This window comes from Oncorhynchus mykiss, chromosome 25 (assembly GCF_057628025.1).
Source record: "Oncorhynchus mykiss isolate SJ-2025 chromosome 25, ASM5762802v1, whole genome shotgun sequence".
Lineage (NCBI taxonomy): Eukaryota > Metazoa > Chordata > Actinopteri > Salmoniformes > Salmonidae > Oncorhynchus > Oncorhynchus mykiss.
In genome coordinates, this window is record NC_143046.1 from 27,210,987 (window position 1) to 27,228,302 (window position 17,316).

The following is a 17,316-nucleotide window of genomic DNA, read 5'->3' on the forward strand; positions in this document are numbered from 1 at the left end:
CTGTTGAGTCTCTGAAGCTCTGAATTAGACTGGGAAGTAGACTTGTTATCATCACTGTGAAATATGAATACAAGTATGAGCTCCAGATGTTGTAGGCCAGGAATGTCTGGGTCACTAAATCAAATTTGTATTGTTGTTGCAGCGTTTTAGGATGCTCGCAATACTTAACCTTGGAACGATACAGATAAGTAACCAATCACTCTGAATTTTGACATTTGGGACAACTTCAAAATGTGACGTTTGAGAAACATGGATGAACGTCTAGTTCTGATGTGAGACTGTGAGAGCTGGTTGTAAAAAATTCCTTAACAAGTCACATAATAAGTTTCATGGACTTACTCTGTGTGCAATAACAGTGATTAACATTAATTGCACTTTGGATGGTGTATCAATACACCCAGTCACAACAAATATACAGACGTCCTTCCTAACTCAATTGCCGGAGAGGAAGGAAACCACTCATGACTTTCCCCAAGAGATCAATGGTGACTTAAAACAGTTACAGAGTTTAATGGCTGTGAAAGGAGAAAACTGAGGATGGATCAACAATATTGTAGTTACTCCACAATACTAACCAAAATGAAAAATTGAAAAGAAGGAAGTGTGTACAGAATACTATTTTTCCAAAACATGCATCTTGTTTGCAATAAGGCACAAAAGCAAAACAGGAAAACATGTGGCAAAGAAATTAACGTAATGTCCTGAATACAAAGTGTTTTGTTTGGGGTAAATCCAATAAAACACATCACTGAGTACCACTCTTCATATTTTCAAACATGGTGGTGGCTGCATCACGTTATGGGCATGCTTGTTATCAGCAAGAACTAGGGAGTTTTTTAAGATGAAAATAAATGGAAAAGAGCTAAGCACAGGTAAAATCCTAAAGGAAAACCTGGTTCAGTCTGCTTCACAACAGACACTGTGAGACAAATTCACCTTTCAGCAGGACATTTGAGCTGTTCTTGGCAAAGTATGGACTTGGTCTTTTACCAAATAATGCTATCTTCTGTATACCCCGACATCTACCACAACACAAATTGATTGGCTCAATCGCATGAAAAAGGAAAGAAATTCCACAAATGTGCTCAAATAGACAGACCCGTGCTATACAGCAGACCAATCCAAACTCATCTCTCGGCAAATCCAGCCCAATCATTATCTCAGCCAATCAAAGCTAGTGGGAAGGTTGCTGGCTTGTTCTCTGGCTAAACCAGCTAGGCTCGTAATTTAACAATTGTATTTGTATTTGTATTTACAGATGGCATACAAGTTTGCTATTAAGGTACATGAAAGTGCACAAGTTCGAGAACGCATTCCTGCAACAAAAAAAAGCATTTTGATAAAAAAAAAGTTAACGTTCAAAATGTCTCTCTTGTTAAGTAGTGACCAGGGACATATGCCTAGTTTCCTGAAACAGGTCACAAATGTACTTTTAACAAGGCACAACTGTTAATTGAATTGCATTCCAGACAGTGGCGATTTTAGCATGTAAATCTTGGTGGGGCAAAAAAAAAATCTAAAGTGGGATGTATGCGAGCAAAGCCACTACACAACACAACACTAAACAATACATGAATTGCACTATAGCAGTGATGAACGGAGTCCACAAACTGTTAGGGCCTAGATAAAGCTGTCCCAACAGCAGTCCCAACATCTTACCACTGCTAAAAATGGCTATCAGCGGAGCCTTGTCTGGCAGCGAAACAGTTCATTCAGCCTCATTTACTGCCTTTAAAAAAACATAGCTAATATGGCTGACTTGCTTAAACAAATGGGGTTTCTAAAGACAATTGAGATGTACAAACTATGGCATAAGGGGACGACAAGTGGATAAGAGGCCAATTGTAATTTCGATTGAGAAACAGATGACTCACAAGTCCTCAACTGGCAGCTTCATTAAATAGTACCCACAAAACACAAGTCTCAACGTCAACAATGAAGAGGCGACTCCGAGATGCTGGCCATCTAGGCAGAGTTCCTCTGTCCAGTGTCTGTGTTCTTTCGCCCATCTTAATCTATATTTTTATTGGCCAGTCTGAGATATGGCATTTTCTTTGCAACTCTGCCTAGAAGGCCAGCATTCTGGAGTCACCTATTCACTGTTGACATTGAGACAGGTGTTTTGCGGGTACTATTTAATGAAGCTGCCAGATGAGGACTTGCGAGGAGTCTATTTCTCAAACTAGACACTCTAATGTACTTGTCCTCTTGCTCAGTTGTGCACCGGGGCCTCGCACTCCTCTTCCTATTCTGGTTAGCGCCAGTTTGCGCTGTTCTGTGAAGGGACTGTTACATAGCATTGTACGAGATCTTCAGTTTCTTGGCAATTTCTCGCATGGAATAGCCTTAATTTCTCAGAACAAGAATAGACTGACGAGTTTCAAAAGAAAGCTCTTTGTTTCTGGCCATTTTGAGCCTGTAATCGAACCCACAAATGCTCAACTAGTCTAAAGAAGGACAGTTTTATTGCTTCTTTAAGCAGAACAACTGTTTTCAGCTGTGCTAACATAATTGCAAAAGGGTTTTCTAATGATCAATTAGCCTTTTAAAATGATATGTGACAAGAATTAATGACAAAATAATATACAATACCGGTCAAAAGTATTAGAACACCTACTCATTCAAGGATTTTCTTTATTTTTAAATGGTAGAAAAGTAGTGAAGACATCAAAACTATGAAATAACACATATTGAATTACATAGTAACCAAAAAAAGTTTTAGATTCTTCAAATAGCCACACTTTTCCTTGATGACAGCTTTGCACACTCTTGGCATTCTCTCAACCAGCCCACTCCTCCATACAGACCTTCTCCTCGATGTCCTTACACAGCTCTCTGTCTCTGCCATTGTGGAGAGGTTGGAGTCTGTTTGATTGAGTGTGTGGACAGGTGTCTTTTATACAGGTAACGAGTTCAAACAGGTGCAGTTAATACAGGTAATGAGTGGAGAACAGGAGGGCTTCTTAAAGCAAAATGAACGTGAGAGTCGGAATTCTTACTGGTTGGTAGGTGATCAAATACTTATGGCATGCAATAAAATGCAAATTAATTACTTAAAAATCATACAATGTGATTTCCTGTATTTTTGTTTTAGATTCCGTCTGTCACAGTTGAAGTCCCCCTATGATAAAAATTACAGACCTCTACATGCTTTGTAAGTAGGAAAACCTGCAAAATCGGCAGTGTATCAAATACTTGTTCTCCCCACTGTGTATATATATTTATTTTTTTGCAAACAATTTGGGGCTCGTCGCCTCTGATTCCAGGTGACTACCTCATGGAGCTGGTTGAGAGAATGCCAAGAGTTTGCAAAGTTGTCATCAAAGCACAGGGTGGGTACTTTGAGGAAAGTCAAATATAAATATATATTTGATTTGATTTATTTTCTACATGATTCCATATGTGTTATTTCATAGATTTGATGACTTCACTATTATTCAACAATGTAGAAAATAGTAAAAATAAAGAAAACCCCTGGAATGAGTAGGTGTGTCCAAACCTTTTGACTGGTAAATGTATGTAAACTTCTGTATTTCATTTTCAATAAATTTGCAAAAATGTCTAAACACTTTGGCGTTATGGGGTATTGTGTGTAGATGGGTGAGAAATAAAATCTATTTAATCCTTTTTGAATTCAGGATGGAACACAAGAAAAATGTGGAATAAGTCAAGGGGTATGAATACTTTCTGAAGGCACTGTATCTCCTATTAATACATCCAGAGCAGAAACATATATCTTCAACACCTCCCGGTGCACTGAGATGAGATCAAAGACAACTATGCGGCAAAACTATTAACTGCATTGCATCATATCTGATTAATAACATTCTACTACTCTAGCAGCATCAGCATTTTAACTTTTTAAAACCATTTATTATTAAAGACTACATATACTTCTAACAAGAATCTCCATCTAAAGACTCAGGAATCTAAGGCCCTACTCGAAAGTGTTGTGCGGGTTTACCCCTGTGTATTTAACTCATTAATAACATGCTTTAGAACCTCTTCATCTCAGATATCAAATTGTAGTTTCAATAGAGATGATGATTCCTTTCCCATGTATAAAGAATGAGGTGGAGAGACTGTTCTGGATTTGCTTGGCTATGGCTTCCCCAGTGTATCCTCCCTTTCAGTGTAAAGGGTTGGATGGAGAGACTGTTCTGGATTTGCTTGGCTATGGCTTCCCCAGTGTATCCTCCCTTTCAGTGTAAAGGGTTGGATGGAGAGACTGTTCTGGATTTGCTTGGCTATGGCTTCCCCAGTGTATCCTCCCTTTCAGTGTAAAGGGTTGGATGGAGAGACTGTTCTGGATGCGCTTGGCTATGACATCCCCAGTGCATCCTCCCTTTCAGTGTAAAGGGCATGACAGAACTAAAAGCCATGTAAATCTCTCCCCTGGAGTCCTGGAAGGGTTAAACAGCACTTGGTCTGTCCCTGTTCTGCCTGAAAATAAATCAAACAGATTCATGTTGTGGTAAACAAAGCTATCTGAGACAGCAGGCAGCCACCGATCCCCTCTATCACTCCACTCAGAACCCTGGCTTTGTGTCCATGCTGGGTGGATGGGGATGGATGTGGAAGAACCCTGTGGTTCTGAGCATGACAAAGCTAATCTAATGACTGCACAACAGCCTTACGCCATAAGAGGTGTGTGTGTGTGTGCGTGTGTGCGTGCGCGTGTGCGTGTGTGCGTGCGTGCGTGTGTGCGTGCGTGCGTGTGTGTGTGTGCGTGCGCGTGTGCGTGTGTGCGTGGGGGTGTGCGTGCGTGTGTGTGTGTGATTTGAGTGGGCCAGTGACGCATCATACTACTGAAACCCACCCAGTACCAGTCAAAGGACAGGCTGACTGGCTTTATGTAGCATTCACAGACAGACTGTCAGTGTACTGTATTTCCCTTTAGATCAAAATCCAATACATTGATCAAATACAGATCAAATACATTGTTTAGTAGACTACCTTGGGAATGAGTGTGTGTTCAGTCATTTTATCTGTGACCAATTCTCAACCCTTAGTCTGTCCGCTTAACTGGGAAACACATATTTAATTGTTTTCTTCCTCCTCATCCTGACTGCCTCTCCTTGACCCTCTTTTACATGATATTTTACATGATCTCACACTCCCTGGTCAAACCTGTACCCTTATTGCTGTCTTCCTCTCCCTCCCTCTCTCTATCAATCCCCTTTCCTCTCTCTATTCTCTCACTATGATGTTCTTCCTTTCCACTCTCTCTTTGTCCATCTTTGAATGTGATAAGTGAGAGCATGGCTTAGTGGGGGTGGATGCACATTTGCAGCTCTCTCTCTCTCTCTCTGAGAAACAGACTGGTGCACTATCAGTAATGAGGATCATCTCCATGGCAACCTCCATGGCAACCTCAGCTGAGCTCCCATCCCCTTGCCAAAACCCACACCCAGGAGGGAGGAAAACAGGAAGTGACGTTTTAACACACGTCCATGAAACAGAACCAGGACAAGGAGTCGACTGTCTGGAGGGGCCCAATTATCATTAGCCCAATCACATTGAACACGATGCAATCAACATCTGAGCCAGATCTCTGGGGGTAAGGGTGGGGTGAGGAGAACAATTCTAAGTCATGTTTTTGGGTCACAATAGTTGATCCCATCTGGATGGTTACTGAACCTAAATGACTTACAGTAGGTGAATTAGAGCCCTGCTGTGTAGAAATACCATCCAGTTCAGATGTGAAGCACTTAGCTGGCTACCTCATCCAGGATAATGTCCTTAGATAATCAATAATGTAATGCTTTTTGCAACACTGGGGCCAGCAGAGCAGAGGAAGAGGCTTTAAGCCAACACACATTAACACACAGTATCTGCAATACACATATTAATAAAGAACTGACACACAGCTAAATACATGACTACATACACTGCTGCTATTACAAAAGAAGAAACACACCACATATGCTGCAATACTATGAAATACAAATAATATATATTGCTATGAAGCAGAACACACACACTCACACATACTCAGAGAACACACTGACAAACACACACCCACCCACACACAGAAGTAGTGGTGATCTGAGGGATATGAATAAGCCCCTCGACCACATTCCCCTAGCCCTTTATCCCGCCTCCCCTGTTTAGCTGTGATTGACAGCTGGATTCCTGCCGGTGCTGTCAGCCCCGCCCAGCCCAGGGTGTACCTCTCTGAGACGCCAGGGCTCCGAGAGATCCCTGCTGCTGCAGCACAGAACGGAAAATTACCAGCGCCTCCCCCTCCTGTTCTGTCTCTCTCTCCCGCCCTCATCACTCTCCCTCTCTCACACACACACAGTGAGCAGCAGTATACAGAGCGCATACTGAACCACTCAAAAGCAAAGAGACAGCTCCAGGCATTATTACTGGAACCATGCTGGAGCCATGCTGGAGCCATGCTGGAGCCATACTGGAGCCATGCTGGAGCCATACTGGAGCCATGCTGGAGCCATACTAGAGCCATGCTGGAGCCATGATGGAGCCATGCTGGAGCCATACTGGAGTCATGCTGGAGTCATGCTGGAGCCATACTGGAACCATGCTGGAGCCATGCTGGAGCCATACTGGAGCCATGCTGGAGTCATGCTGGAGTCATGATGGAGCCATGCTGGAGCCATTATGGAGCCATACTGGAGCCATGCTGGAGCCATGATGGAGCCATACTAGAGCCATGCTGGAGCCATGCTGGAGCCATACTGGAGCCATGCTGGAGCCATGCTGGAGCCATACTAGAGCCATGCTGGAGCCATGCTGGAGCCATACTGGAGCCATACTGGAGTCATGCTGGAGCCATGCTGGAGCCATACTGGAGCCATGCTGGAGTCATGCTGGAGTCATGATGGAGCCATGCTGGAGCCATGCTGGAGCCATACTGGAGCTATGCTGGAGCCATACTAGAGCCATGCTGGAGCCATGCTGGAGCCATACTGGAGCCATGCTGAAGCCATACTAGAGCCATGCTGGAGCCATACTGGAGTCATGCTGGCGCCATACTGGAGCCATGCTGAAGCCATACTAGAGCCATGCTGGAGCCATACTGGGCCCAAACGTATCAGAGAGAGAGATAGCATGGCAATATAGAGAATCTGTTATTTATTACTCTCAGACACCTAGTGATCTTCCTAACACACCCTGACCCACTTCTACATGCACAGCACTGCAACATTCAGAACCCCTGTGTGATCATAGAGAGCCCCAAAGCACATGGAGAAGACTAAAATATGAGCCAACCAAAATATCATACTGTGGCTCTCTCTGAGCTTGTATTTTACTTAGTTGTTTATACTGACCCACCACTCACTAAAATGAGGTCAGTGCATTATCAAATAGTATGAAATAATGTATTAACAAACAGGATACATCATAGCGCTTAATGTGAGGCAGTGCCTAAGAGCACACAATATTAACAAAACCACTTGAATGCCACTGGTTACAAACAAGCACCACTTTAAATGGCAAAAAGAAAGCTAAATCCACACAAGTAGATAGCGTTTGCAGTTGATATACACAGTTTGTGGTCAAATAAAAGGGTCTGAGCAGCTTACATGCTGAGCGGATCAAGCCGCCCTGACATACTTAGTGTATGTTAATGAAAATGGGGAGAATCCTGTTTACAGGGTGCTGAGGCAGATAGTACACGTCTGGGGAGAGGGATGATATTTCACCATTCCTCCTCTCAGCTGCTGCCCACACACTCCCACAATACACACACACTCCCACAATACACACACACTCCCACAATACACACACAATCCCACAGATACACGCACACACACTCCCACAGATACAGATACACACACTCCCACAATACACACACACTTCCACAGATACACACACACTTCCACAGATATACACACACTCCCACAGATACACACACACTCCCACAGATACACACACACTCCAACAATACACACACACACTTCCATAGATACACACACACACTTCCACAGATACACACACACACACACACACACACACACACACACATATACACACACACTCCCACAGATACACACACACTTCCACAGATACACACACACACACACTCCCACAGATACACACACACTTCCACAGATACACACACAGCCCCACAGATACACACACACTCCCACAGATACACACACACACTTCCACAGATACACACACACACACACAGATACACACACACTCCCACAGATACACACACACTTCCACAGATACACACACACACACTCCCACAGATACACACACATTTCCACAGATACACACACAGTCCCACAGATACACACACAGTCCCACAGATACAGATACACACACTCCCACAATACACACACACACTCCCACAATACACACACACACTTCCACAGATACACAAACACACACACACTCCCACAATACACGCACACACTCCCACAATACACACACCCACTTCCACAGATACAGACACACACTCCCACAATACACACACACACTCCCACAGATACAGATACACACACACTCCCACAATACACACACACACTTCCACAGATACAGATACACACACACTCCCACAATACACACACACACTTCCAAAGATACAGATACACACACACTCCCACAATGCACACACACACTTCCACAGATACAGATACACACACACTCCCACAATACACACACACACTCCCACAGATACAGATACACACACACACACACACTCCCACAATACACACACACACTCCCACAGATACACACACACTCCCACAATACACACACACACTCCCACAGATACAGATACATACACACTCCCACAATACACACATACACACTCCCACAATACACACACACACTCCCACAATACACACACATACTACCACAGATAAAGATAAACTCACACAAATACACACACACTCCCACAATACACACACACACTCCCACACATCCAGATACACACACACTCCCACACATCCAGATACACACACACTCCCACAGATACAGATACACACACACACACAGATACAAACACATTCACACACACACTGAGAATACAAGGCTGATGGACTGAAAGCGGGAGGGGAGAGGGAAGGAGGGGGTGGGGAGAGATAGATATACTGTACATTGAAATTGAGGGAAATACTGTGAGACTGATGGAAAGCAACATGATACGTAAAGAAAGATAGACAGAGATGGACTGAAAGAAAGATAGACAGAGAAAGAAAGAGAGATGGACACAGAGATGGACTGACAGAAAGATAGACAGAGAAAGAAAGAGAGATGGACACAGATGGACTGACAGAAAGATAGACAGAGAAACAAAGAGAGATGGACACAGATGGACTGACAGAAAGATAGACAGAGAAAGAAAGAGAGATGGACACAGATGGACTGACAGAAAGGAGACAGGAAAGATAGAGAAACAGTGAGAAAGGAGGAAATTAAAAATAGGAATGAGACAAGGTGACATAGACCGAAATACAAATCAAATCAACCTTCGTTTGTCACATGCGCCGAATACAACAAGTGTAGACCTTACCATGAAATGCAAGCCCTTAACCAACAGTGCAGTTCAAGAAGAGTTAAGAAAAGATTTAACAAATAGACTAAAGTAAAACATTCTAATAAAAAGTAACACAACAAGAATAACAATAACGAGACTATATACTTGGGGTACCGGTACCGAGTCAGTGTGCGAGGGTACAGGTTATTTGAGGTAATTTGTACATGTAGGTAGGGGTGGCGTGACTACGCATAGATAATGAACAAGGAGAAGCAGCGGTGTACAAAAGGGAGGGGGGGTTAGTGTAAATAGTCTGGTGGCCATTATATTAATTGTTCAGCAGTATTATGGCTTGGGGGTAGAAGCTGTTGAGGAGCCTTTTGGTCCTAGACTTGGCTCTCCGGTACCGCTTGCCGTGCGATAGCAGAGAAAACAGTCTATACTGGGTGACTGGAGTCTCTGACAATTGTATGGGATTTCCTCTGACACTGCCTATTATATAGGATGGCAGGAAGTTTGGCTCCTTACACGGTCAGATACCGAGCAGTTGCCATACCAGGCGGTGACGCAACCGGCCAGGATGCTCTCGATGGTGTAGCTGTAGAAACTTTTGAGGATCTGGGGATCCATGCCAAATCTTTTCAGTCTCCTGAGGGGTAAAATGTTTTGTTGTGCCCTCTTCACGACTGTCTTGGTATGTTTGGACCATGCTAGTTTGTTGGTGATGTGGACACCAAGGAACTTGAAACTCTCAACCCGCTCCACTACAGACCCGTCGGTATTAATGGGGGCCTGTTCAGCTCGCATTTTCCTGTAGTCCACGATCAGCTCCTTTGTCTTGCTCACATTGAGGGAGAGGTGATTGTCCTGGCACCACACTGCCAGTTCTCTGACCTCCTCCTTACCAGGTCGTTTGATCGTTGTCGGTAATCAAACATACCACTGTTGTGTCATCAGCAAACTTAATGATGGTGTTTGAGTCATGTTTGCCCAGGCAGTTGTGGGTGAACAGGGAGTGCAGGAAGGGACTAAGTGCACACCCCTGAGGGCCCCAATGTTAAGTATCAGCGTGGCAGACGTGTTGTTGCCTACTCTTACCACCAGGGGGCGGCCCATCAGGATGCCCAGGATCCAGTTGCAGAGGGAGGTGTTTAGTCCAGAATTCTTAGGTTAGAGGTGAGCTTTGTGGGCACTATAGTGTTGAACGCTGAGCTGTAGTCAATGAACAGCATTCTCACATAGGTGTAACTTTTGTCCAGGTGGGAAACGGCAGTGTGGAGTGCGATTGAGATTGCGTCATCTGTGGATCTGTTGGGACGGTATGCGAATTGGAGTGGGTCAAGGGTGTCCGGGAGGATGCTGTTGATGTGAGCCATGAGAGCCACGTGAGTGCTACGGGCAGTAATCATTTAGGGAGGTTACTTTTGCTTCCTTGAGCACAGGGACTATGTTTGTCTGCTTGAAACATGTAAGTATTACAAACATGGTCAGGGAAAGATTGAAATGTCAGTAAGGACACTTGACAGTTGATCCAAGCATGCTTTTAGTACACATCCTGGTAATCTATCTGGCCCAGCAGCTTTGTGAATGTTGACCTGTTTAAAGGTTTTGTTCACATCGGCTACCGAGAGCGTCATCACACAACTGTGAGAGACGGAATCTAAAACAAAAATCCAGAAAATCACATTGTATGATTTTTAAGTCATTATTTTGCATTTCATTGCATGGCATAAGTATTTGATCACCTACCAACCAGTAAGAATTCTGGCTCTCATATTCGTTTTTCTTTAAGAAGCCCTCCTGTTCTCCACTCATTACCTGTATTAACTGCACCTGTTTGAATTCGTTACCTGTATAAAAGACACCTGTCCACACACTCAATCAAACAGAATCCATCCTCTCCACAATGGCCAAGACCAGAGAGCTGTGTAAGGACATCGGGGATAAAATTGTAGACCTGCACAGGGCTGGGAAGGGCTACAGGACAATAGGCAAGCAGCTTGGTGAGAAGGCAACAACTGTTGGCGCAATTATTAGAAAATGGAAGAAGTTCAAGATGACGGTCAATCACCCTCGGTCTGGGGCTCCATGCAAGATCTCACCTCGTGGGGCATCAATGATCATGAGGAAGGTGAGGGATCAGCCCAGAACTACACGGCAGGACGTGGTCAATGACCTGAAGAGAGCTGGCACCACAGTCTCAAAGAAAACCATTAGTAACACACTACGCCGTCATGGATTAAAATCCTGCAGCGCACGCAAAGTCCCCCTGCTCAAGCCAGCGCATGTCCAGGCCCGTCTGAAGTTTGCCAATGACCATCTGGATGATCCAGAGGAGGAATGGGAGAAGGTCATGTGGTCTGATGAGACAAAAATAGAGCTTTTTGGTGTAAACTCCACTCGCCGTGTTTGGAAGAAGAAGAAGGATGAGTACAACCCCAAGAACACCATCCCAACCGTGAAGCATGGAGGTGGAAACATCATTCTTTGGGGATGCTTTTCTGCAAAGGGGACAGGACGACTGCACCGTATTGAGGGGAGGATGGATGGGGCCATGTATCGCGAGATCTTGGCAAACAACCTCCTTCCCTCAGTAAGAGCATTGAAGATGGGTCGTGGTTGGGTCTTCCAGCATGACAACGACTCGAAACACACAGCCAGGGCAACTAAGGAGTGGCTCCGTAAGAAGCATCTCAAGGTCCTGGAGTGGCCTAGCCAGTCTCCAGACCTGAACCCAATAGAAAATCTTTGGAGGGAGCTGAAAGTCCGTATTGCGCAGCGACAGCCCCGAAACCTGAAGGATCTGGAGAAGGTCTGTATGGAGGAGTGGGCCAAAATCCCTGCTGCAGTGTGTGCAAACCTGGTCAAGAACTACAGGAAACGTATGATCTCTGTAATTGCAAACAAAGGTTTCTGTACCAAATATTAAGTTCTGCTTTTCTGATGTATCAAATACTAATGTCATGCAATAAAATGCTAATTAATTACTTGAAAATCATACATTGTGATTTTCTGAATTTTTGTTTTAGATTCCGTCTCTCAGTGTTGAAGTGTGCCTATGATAAAAATTACAGACATCTACATGCTTTGTAAGTAGGAAAACCTGCAAAATCGGCTGTGTATCAAATACTTGTTCTCCCCACTGTAAATGCCAACTCTCTTAGTAGTTAGTGTGGTCTACAGCTTATCATACGGTACTCTACCTCAGGCGAGCAATACCTCGAGACTTCTTTAATATTAGACATCACGCACCAGCTGTTACTGACAAATATACACACACCCACACCTCGTAAGACGTAGCTTCTCTGTTCTGCCGGTGCACTGAAAATTCCGCCAGCTCTATATTATACGTGTCATCGTTTAGCCACGTCTCAGTGAAACTTAAGATATTACCGTTTTTAATGTCCTGTTGGAAGGATAATTTTAATCGTAGGTCATCCATTTTATTTTCCAATGATTACACATTAGAAAGAAGAGCGAAAGGCACTGGGAGTTTACTCGCTCGCCTATGGATTCTCAGGAGGCATTCCGATCTGCGTCCCCTTTTCCTGTGTCTTTTCTTCAAGCAGATGACGGGGATCTGGGCCTGTTCCACTGAATGCAGTATATCCTTTTCGTCGGACTCGTTAAAGGAAAACGTTTTTTCCAGTCCACGGTGAGTAATCGCTGTTTTGATGTCCAGAAGTTATTTTTGGTCATAAGTGACGGTAGCAACAAGATTATGTACAAAATAACTTTAAAAATATGTTACACAAAACGCAAAAAAACCTAACAAAATAGCACATCTGGTTGGGAGAATGTAAAAAGTCAGCCATGTTCTTCGGCGCCATCTTTTCAAGGGAGAGCGATAGAGAGACAGGGGAAGGGCAGAGGGATAGAGAGAAATGTATGTTAAAAGTTGGGAACCTAAGAGAAAAACAGAGACCATGAGATTGAGAGAAAGGCACAGTGAGTCAGGGAAACGTAGGAAGAAGGGGAGAGAAAGAGGGAGATATATATATATATACATATATATATATATATATATATATATATATATATATATATATATATATTTTTTTTTAAAGGTTAGAGAATGAAAGCGAGTGATTACTCATGCACTCAAAAGTGAAAGTAAGGATTGTTACAGCAGACATCTTGCAAGGCGTGGGAACAGCATAAATAAGGGCAGAGAGACAGGCTTCTTCTGTCATCCACATACCTCCTGGGGACTCAGAGAGATAGACAGACCCCTGACTGTGCCAGGCCATCTCACTCGCACACAGAAACACATACTACACCATAAAAATGATGGTCTGTTTGTTTCAATTGCTATATCAGTTAACCTGGGTGGTGTTTGTGAAAGATTCAACAACATGCAATCATGATCTATCAATCGACCTTGTGAATGCAAGGGATTGCCTTACTGACTGACAGATGAGCATATTTTCAATGTTCAGAGAGGGAGTGATGGACTCAGAAGAAGGTACTGAGGAGTAGCATTCCGTACATGGGGATAGGCATTGACATGATATAATTACAAAAAAACAATAAACCTACATCATGTGAAAGTATTGGTTCCTTCACAATGATGACAACCAATAATCCATCAAAGAAAACAAACAGCTGACATTCTGATTCTGCTTTCATTACAAAGTTCATAATTTGCCCTTTCCAATCAGAAATAGAATAGAATAGAATCAATACAAAAGTAGCTTGCAACTAGTTTCCACTAGCGCCATGAAGAGCCATTCATACCTCACAGAGGAATAAACACTGAGCGCGAATATTGAGTTCTGAAAGGTTAGCGCGCCTTCAGCACCTTGGAAAGCAACACTGGATCTATTTACCTAGGAGGCCATACGGACAGTGCAAAACAAAGCCAATGTGACAACTCTCGAGGGGTGGGCTGATTTCCGGAAAAGAGGCATTTCTAAAACCATAATCTTGACTGCATCACGTTAAAATGAGCAATACAGTTTCAATTTAATAGAAAATAGGCCCGTTTATGTATATAGATCTTACCTTATCATTATTAGGAAGCGTTTGTGTTCTGTTAAACGTGTCATTTCCATTAATACTGATCAGTTCTGCATCTGCAGGTGGATACGGAGCGGGGAAAACCACTACGTCACTCTTCAGTGTGTCTGAGCTGAAACACACGTCATACTGCTGAGTAGACTTAGAGTAAGACCAGCTTCCGTCAGGGTGTGTGGTGATCATTGGGGCGCTGTACCTTCTGAAACTGTCCTCTGTCCTGTGGCATTTTACAGCTATTAAACTGATGAGGCTCAGTAAAAATATCACTGACACCGAGGCAATGGCGATCAACAAATACAGGTTTAAATCAGAGAAGTTCTCCTCCTTTCTCGGCACATTTCTGAATTGAGTCTGGATTTCACCTGTACTTTCAATCACCACTACATCAATAGACACAGTCGCTGACAGGGAGGGTTCTCCGTTATCAGAAACCAACACGACCAACGGGTGAGTTTTCAGGTCATTGTCACTCATTCTCCTCTTAGTCCTTAGTTCCCCGGTGCTGGTTCCGATTCGGAAGAGGTTGGTTCCCTTGGGCTCAGAGATGTGATAAGAAAGCAGCGCATTGTAGCCAGAGTCGGCGTCTACAGCCCTGATCTTGGCCACAAAGTAGCCCGCTTCAGCAGAATAGGGGACGTTCTCAGTGGTAACTGAGCCGTGCTCAGAATAGGGCGCGAGAATCCCAGGACTGTTGTCATTCTCATCCAGGATAAAAACGTCCACAGTCACGTTGCTGCTGAGTGGAGGAACACCAGAGTCTGTGGCCTGAACTTTAAACTGGAAAGTTTTTATCTCCTCATAGTTAAAAGACTGCAGACTGATTATATCTCCAGTATCAGAGTTTATATTTACAGATGATGATATTGAAACACTTTTATCTAATAACGAATACGTCATCTTTGCATTTTCATCTGAATCTGGGTCAAAAGCAGACATCATGTAAATGACGTCTCCTATCGGACTGTTCTCTTTCACATAAACATTAATCACGGGTTCTGAGAAGTGAGGAGCGTTGTCATTTACATCAGAAACGTGTACTGTAATAACGCTGGCGCTGGAGAGAGGCGGGGTCCCTTCATCCGTAGCTGTGATGGTGACATTGTACTGAGAAGCGCTCTCTCTGTCAAGAGGTCCATCAACCACTAAGGAATAGTGATTCTTGTATGAGTTGTTTATCGTGAATGGCACAGAGCCTAGTATTTTAACCTGTATAGCGCCATTTGTGCCTGCGTCATTGTCTTTCGCAGTTATCAGACCAACCGTTGTCCCTATTGACGCATCCTCTTTCACTACGTTAACTAAAGAAGTGATAAATATCTCTGGTGTATTGTCATTCACGTCAGTTATTTCAACCAGGACTTTACAGTGAGATGCTCTAGGATTGTGTCCCCTGTCTTGAGCTTGGACACGTATTTCAACAGCATTGTTTTTTTCGTGATCCAACTCGCTTTTAACCGTTATTTCACCGGTAGCTGCATTAATGGCAAATGCGGCAATGTTATTGTCACTGTTTTGGTTAATGAAAATATAAACAATTTCCCCATTCAGATCTTCATCTGCGTCACTCGCTTGAACCGTGATGACGGATGCACCTATAGGCGTATTCTCAGGAATACGAGCTTTATAAAGTGGCTTTTTAAAAACGGGTATATTATCGTTAACGTCTTTCACATTTACAATGATAAGCGATGTCCCTGATCTAGGGGGTTTTCCTCCATCTACAGCGGTCAGTGTGAGCTGGATAACGGGCTGTTTCTCTCGGTCTAAAGCTTTCTGCAGCACTAACTCAGCAGACACACTCTGTTCTCCACCGCTCTGTACATCCAGGGAGAAGTGTTCATTCGGGCTCAGCTTGTAGCTGTTTACTGAGTTAGCCCCTACATCCATGTCATAGGCGCTTTCCAAAGGAAATCTCTCCCCTGGAAATGCAGATTCAGATACATTCAAATATGTTTTAGAGGACCTAAACGAGGGTGAGTTGTCATTTATATCCAAAACATTCACTTCAAATCTGTATAGATTCAACGGCAAATTCACAATGGCTTCCAGTTCTAACGAACACTTCGTGCTCCGAGCACAGAGGTCGTCTCTGTCTATTCTCTCTCTCACGGACAGAATTCCATTTTTTTTATTTACATCAAAATACCTCTGATTGGGTCCGGATATCTTAAACCCACGATATTCAAGTTGCTGCACGTCTAGATGCAAATCCTTCGCCAAATGTCCAACAACAGTGCCCTGGTTAGATTCCTCCGATATGGAATAGACGATCTGTGCTGAAGCGATACTCCAAAGATGACATAACGGGAGGAGATAGTACATCCGCGAAGGAAACATAACCCATTTGTGAGTCATTGTGTCGGTATTCCGTTAACGAAACATTATGTGAAGAACAGAGGCTATCACCCGCATAAATGCGTAAACCAAAACAGAACCAGACGAGTGCCACGATGTTCTGCTGCTCACCCGAACAAAGCCTTTTTTTCCCCCAACAACGACCAATGCTCCTGTGTGGGGCGGAGCCTCGCACGGCGAGCGAGGATTTACACTGCGTGAGAGGATAGCGATACCGTGTGGATATATAAAACAATCAAACATTTCTGTGGAAGTGGACACCAAACACAGTAAACTCCGCCCAAAAAGTTAGTGACCACAAGATGACCAAATTATGACCTTGGTGAGTGCTGACCAACATGATTAGGGTCTGTACTAAACATACACCAACACTTTACAATGTTCACAGGCCTACAATTTAAAGTACGCGGTGCATTTCAGAACCATGAACAGCAAGGCCTGCATCTTTTTCACCGCACGCAAATAGTCAGCCGATTTTACAGGTG

At 43.7% G+C, this 17,316-nt stretch overlaps 1 protein-coding gene across 14 annotated transcripts in view; it reads right to left on the reverse strand.

Annotated features, from left to right (window-relative positions):
* LOC110504859 (protocadherin alpha-C2) overlaps positions 1 to 17,316 on the reverse strand; it is a 184,893-nt gene that overhangs the window by 46,459 nt on the left and 121,118 nt on the right. Inside the window, exon 1 of one of the 14 annotated variants that reach the window (XM_036969651.2) lies at positions 14,462 to 17,031. The exons of the other annotated variants lie outside the window; for them this stretch is intronic. Coding sequence (XP_036825546.2) covers positions 14,462 to 16,831 — 2,370 coding nt within the window. The 5' untranslated portion in view covers positions 16,832 to 17,031. Of the gene's footprint in view, positions 1 to 14,461; positions 17,032 to 17,316 lie in introns of those variants that run through there. 14 annotated transcript variants of the gene reach the window in all.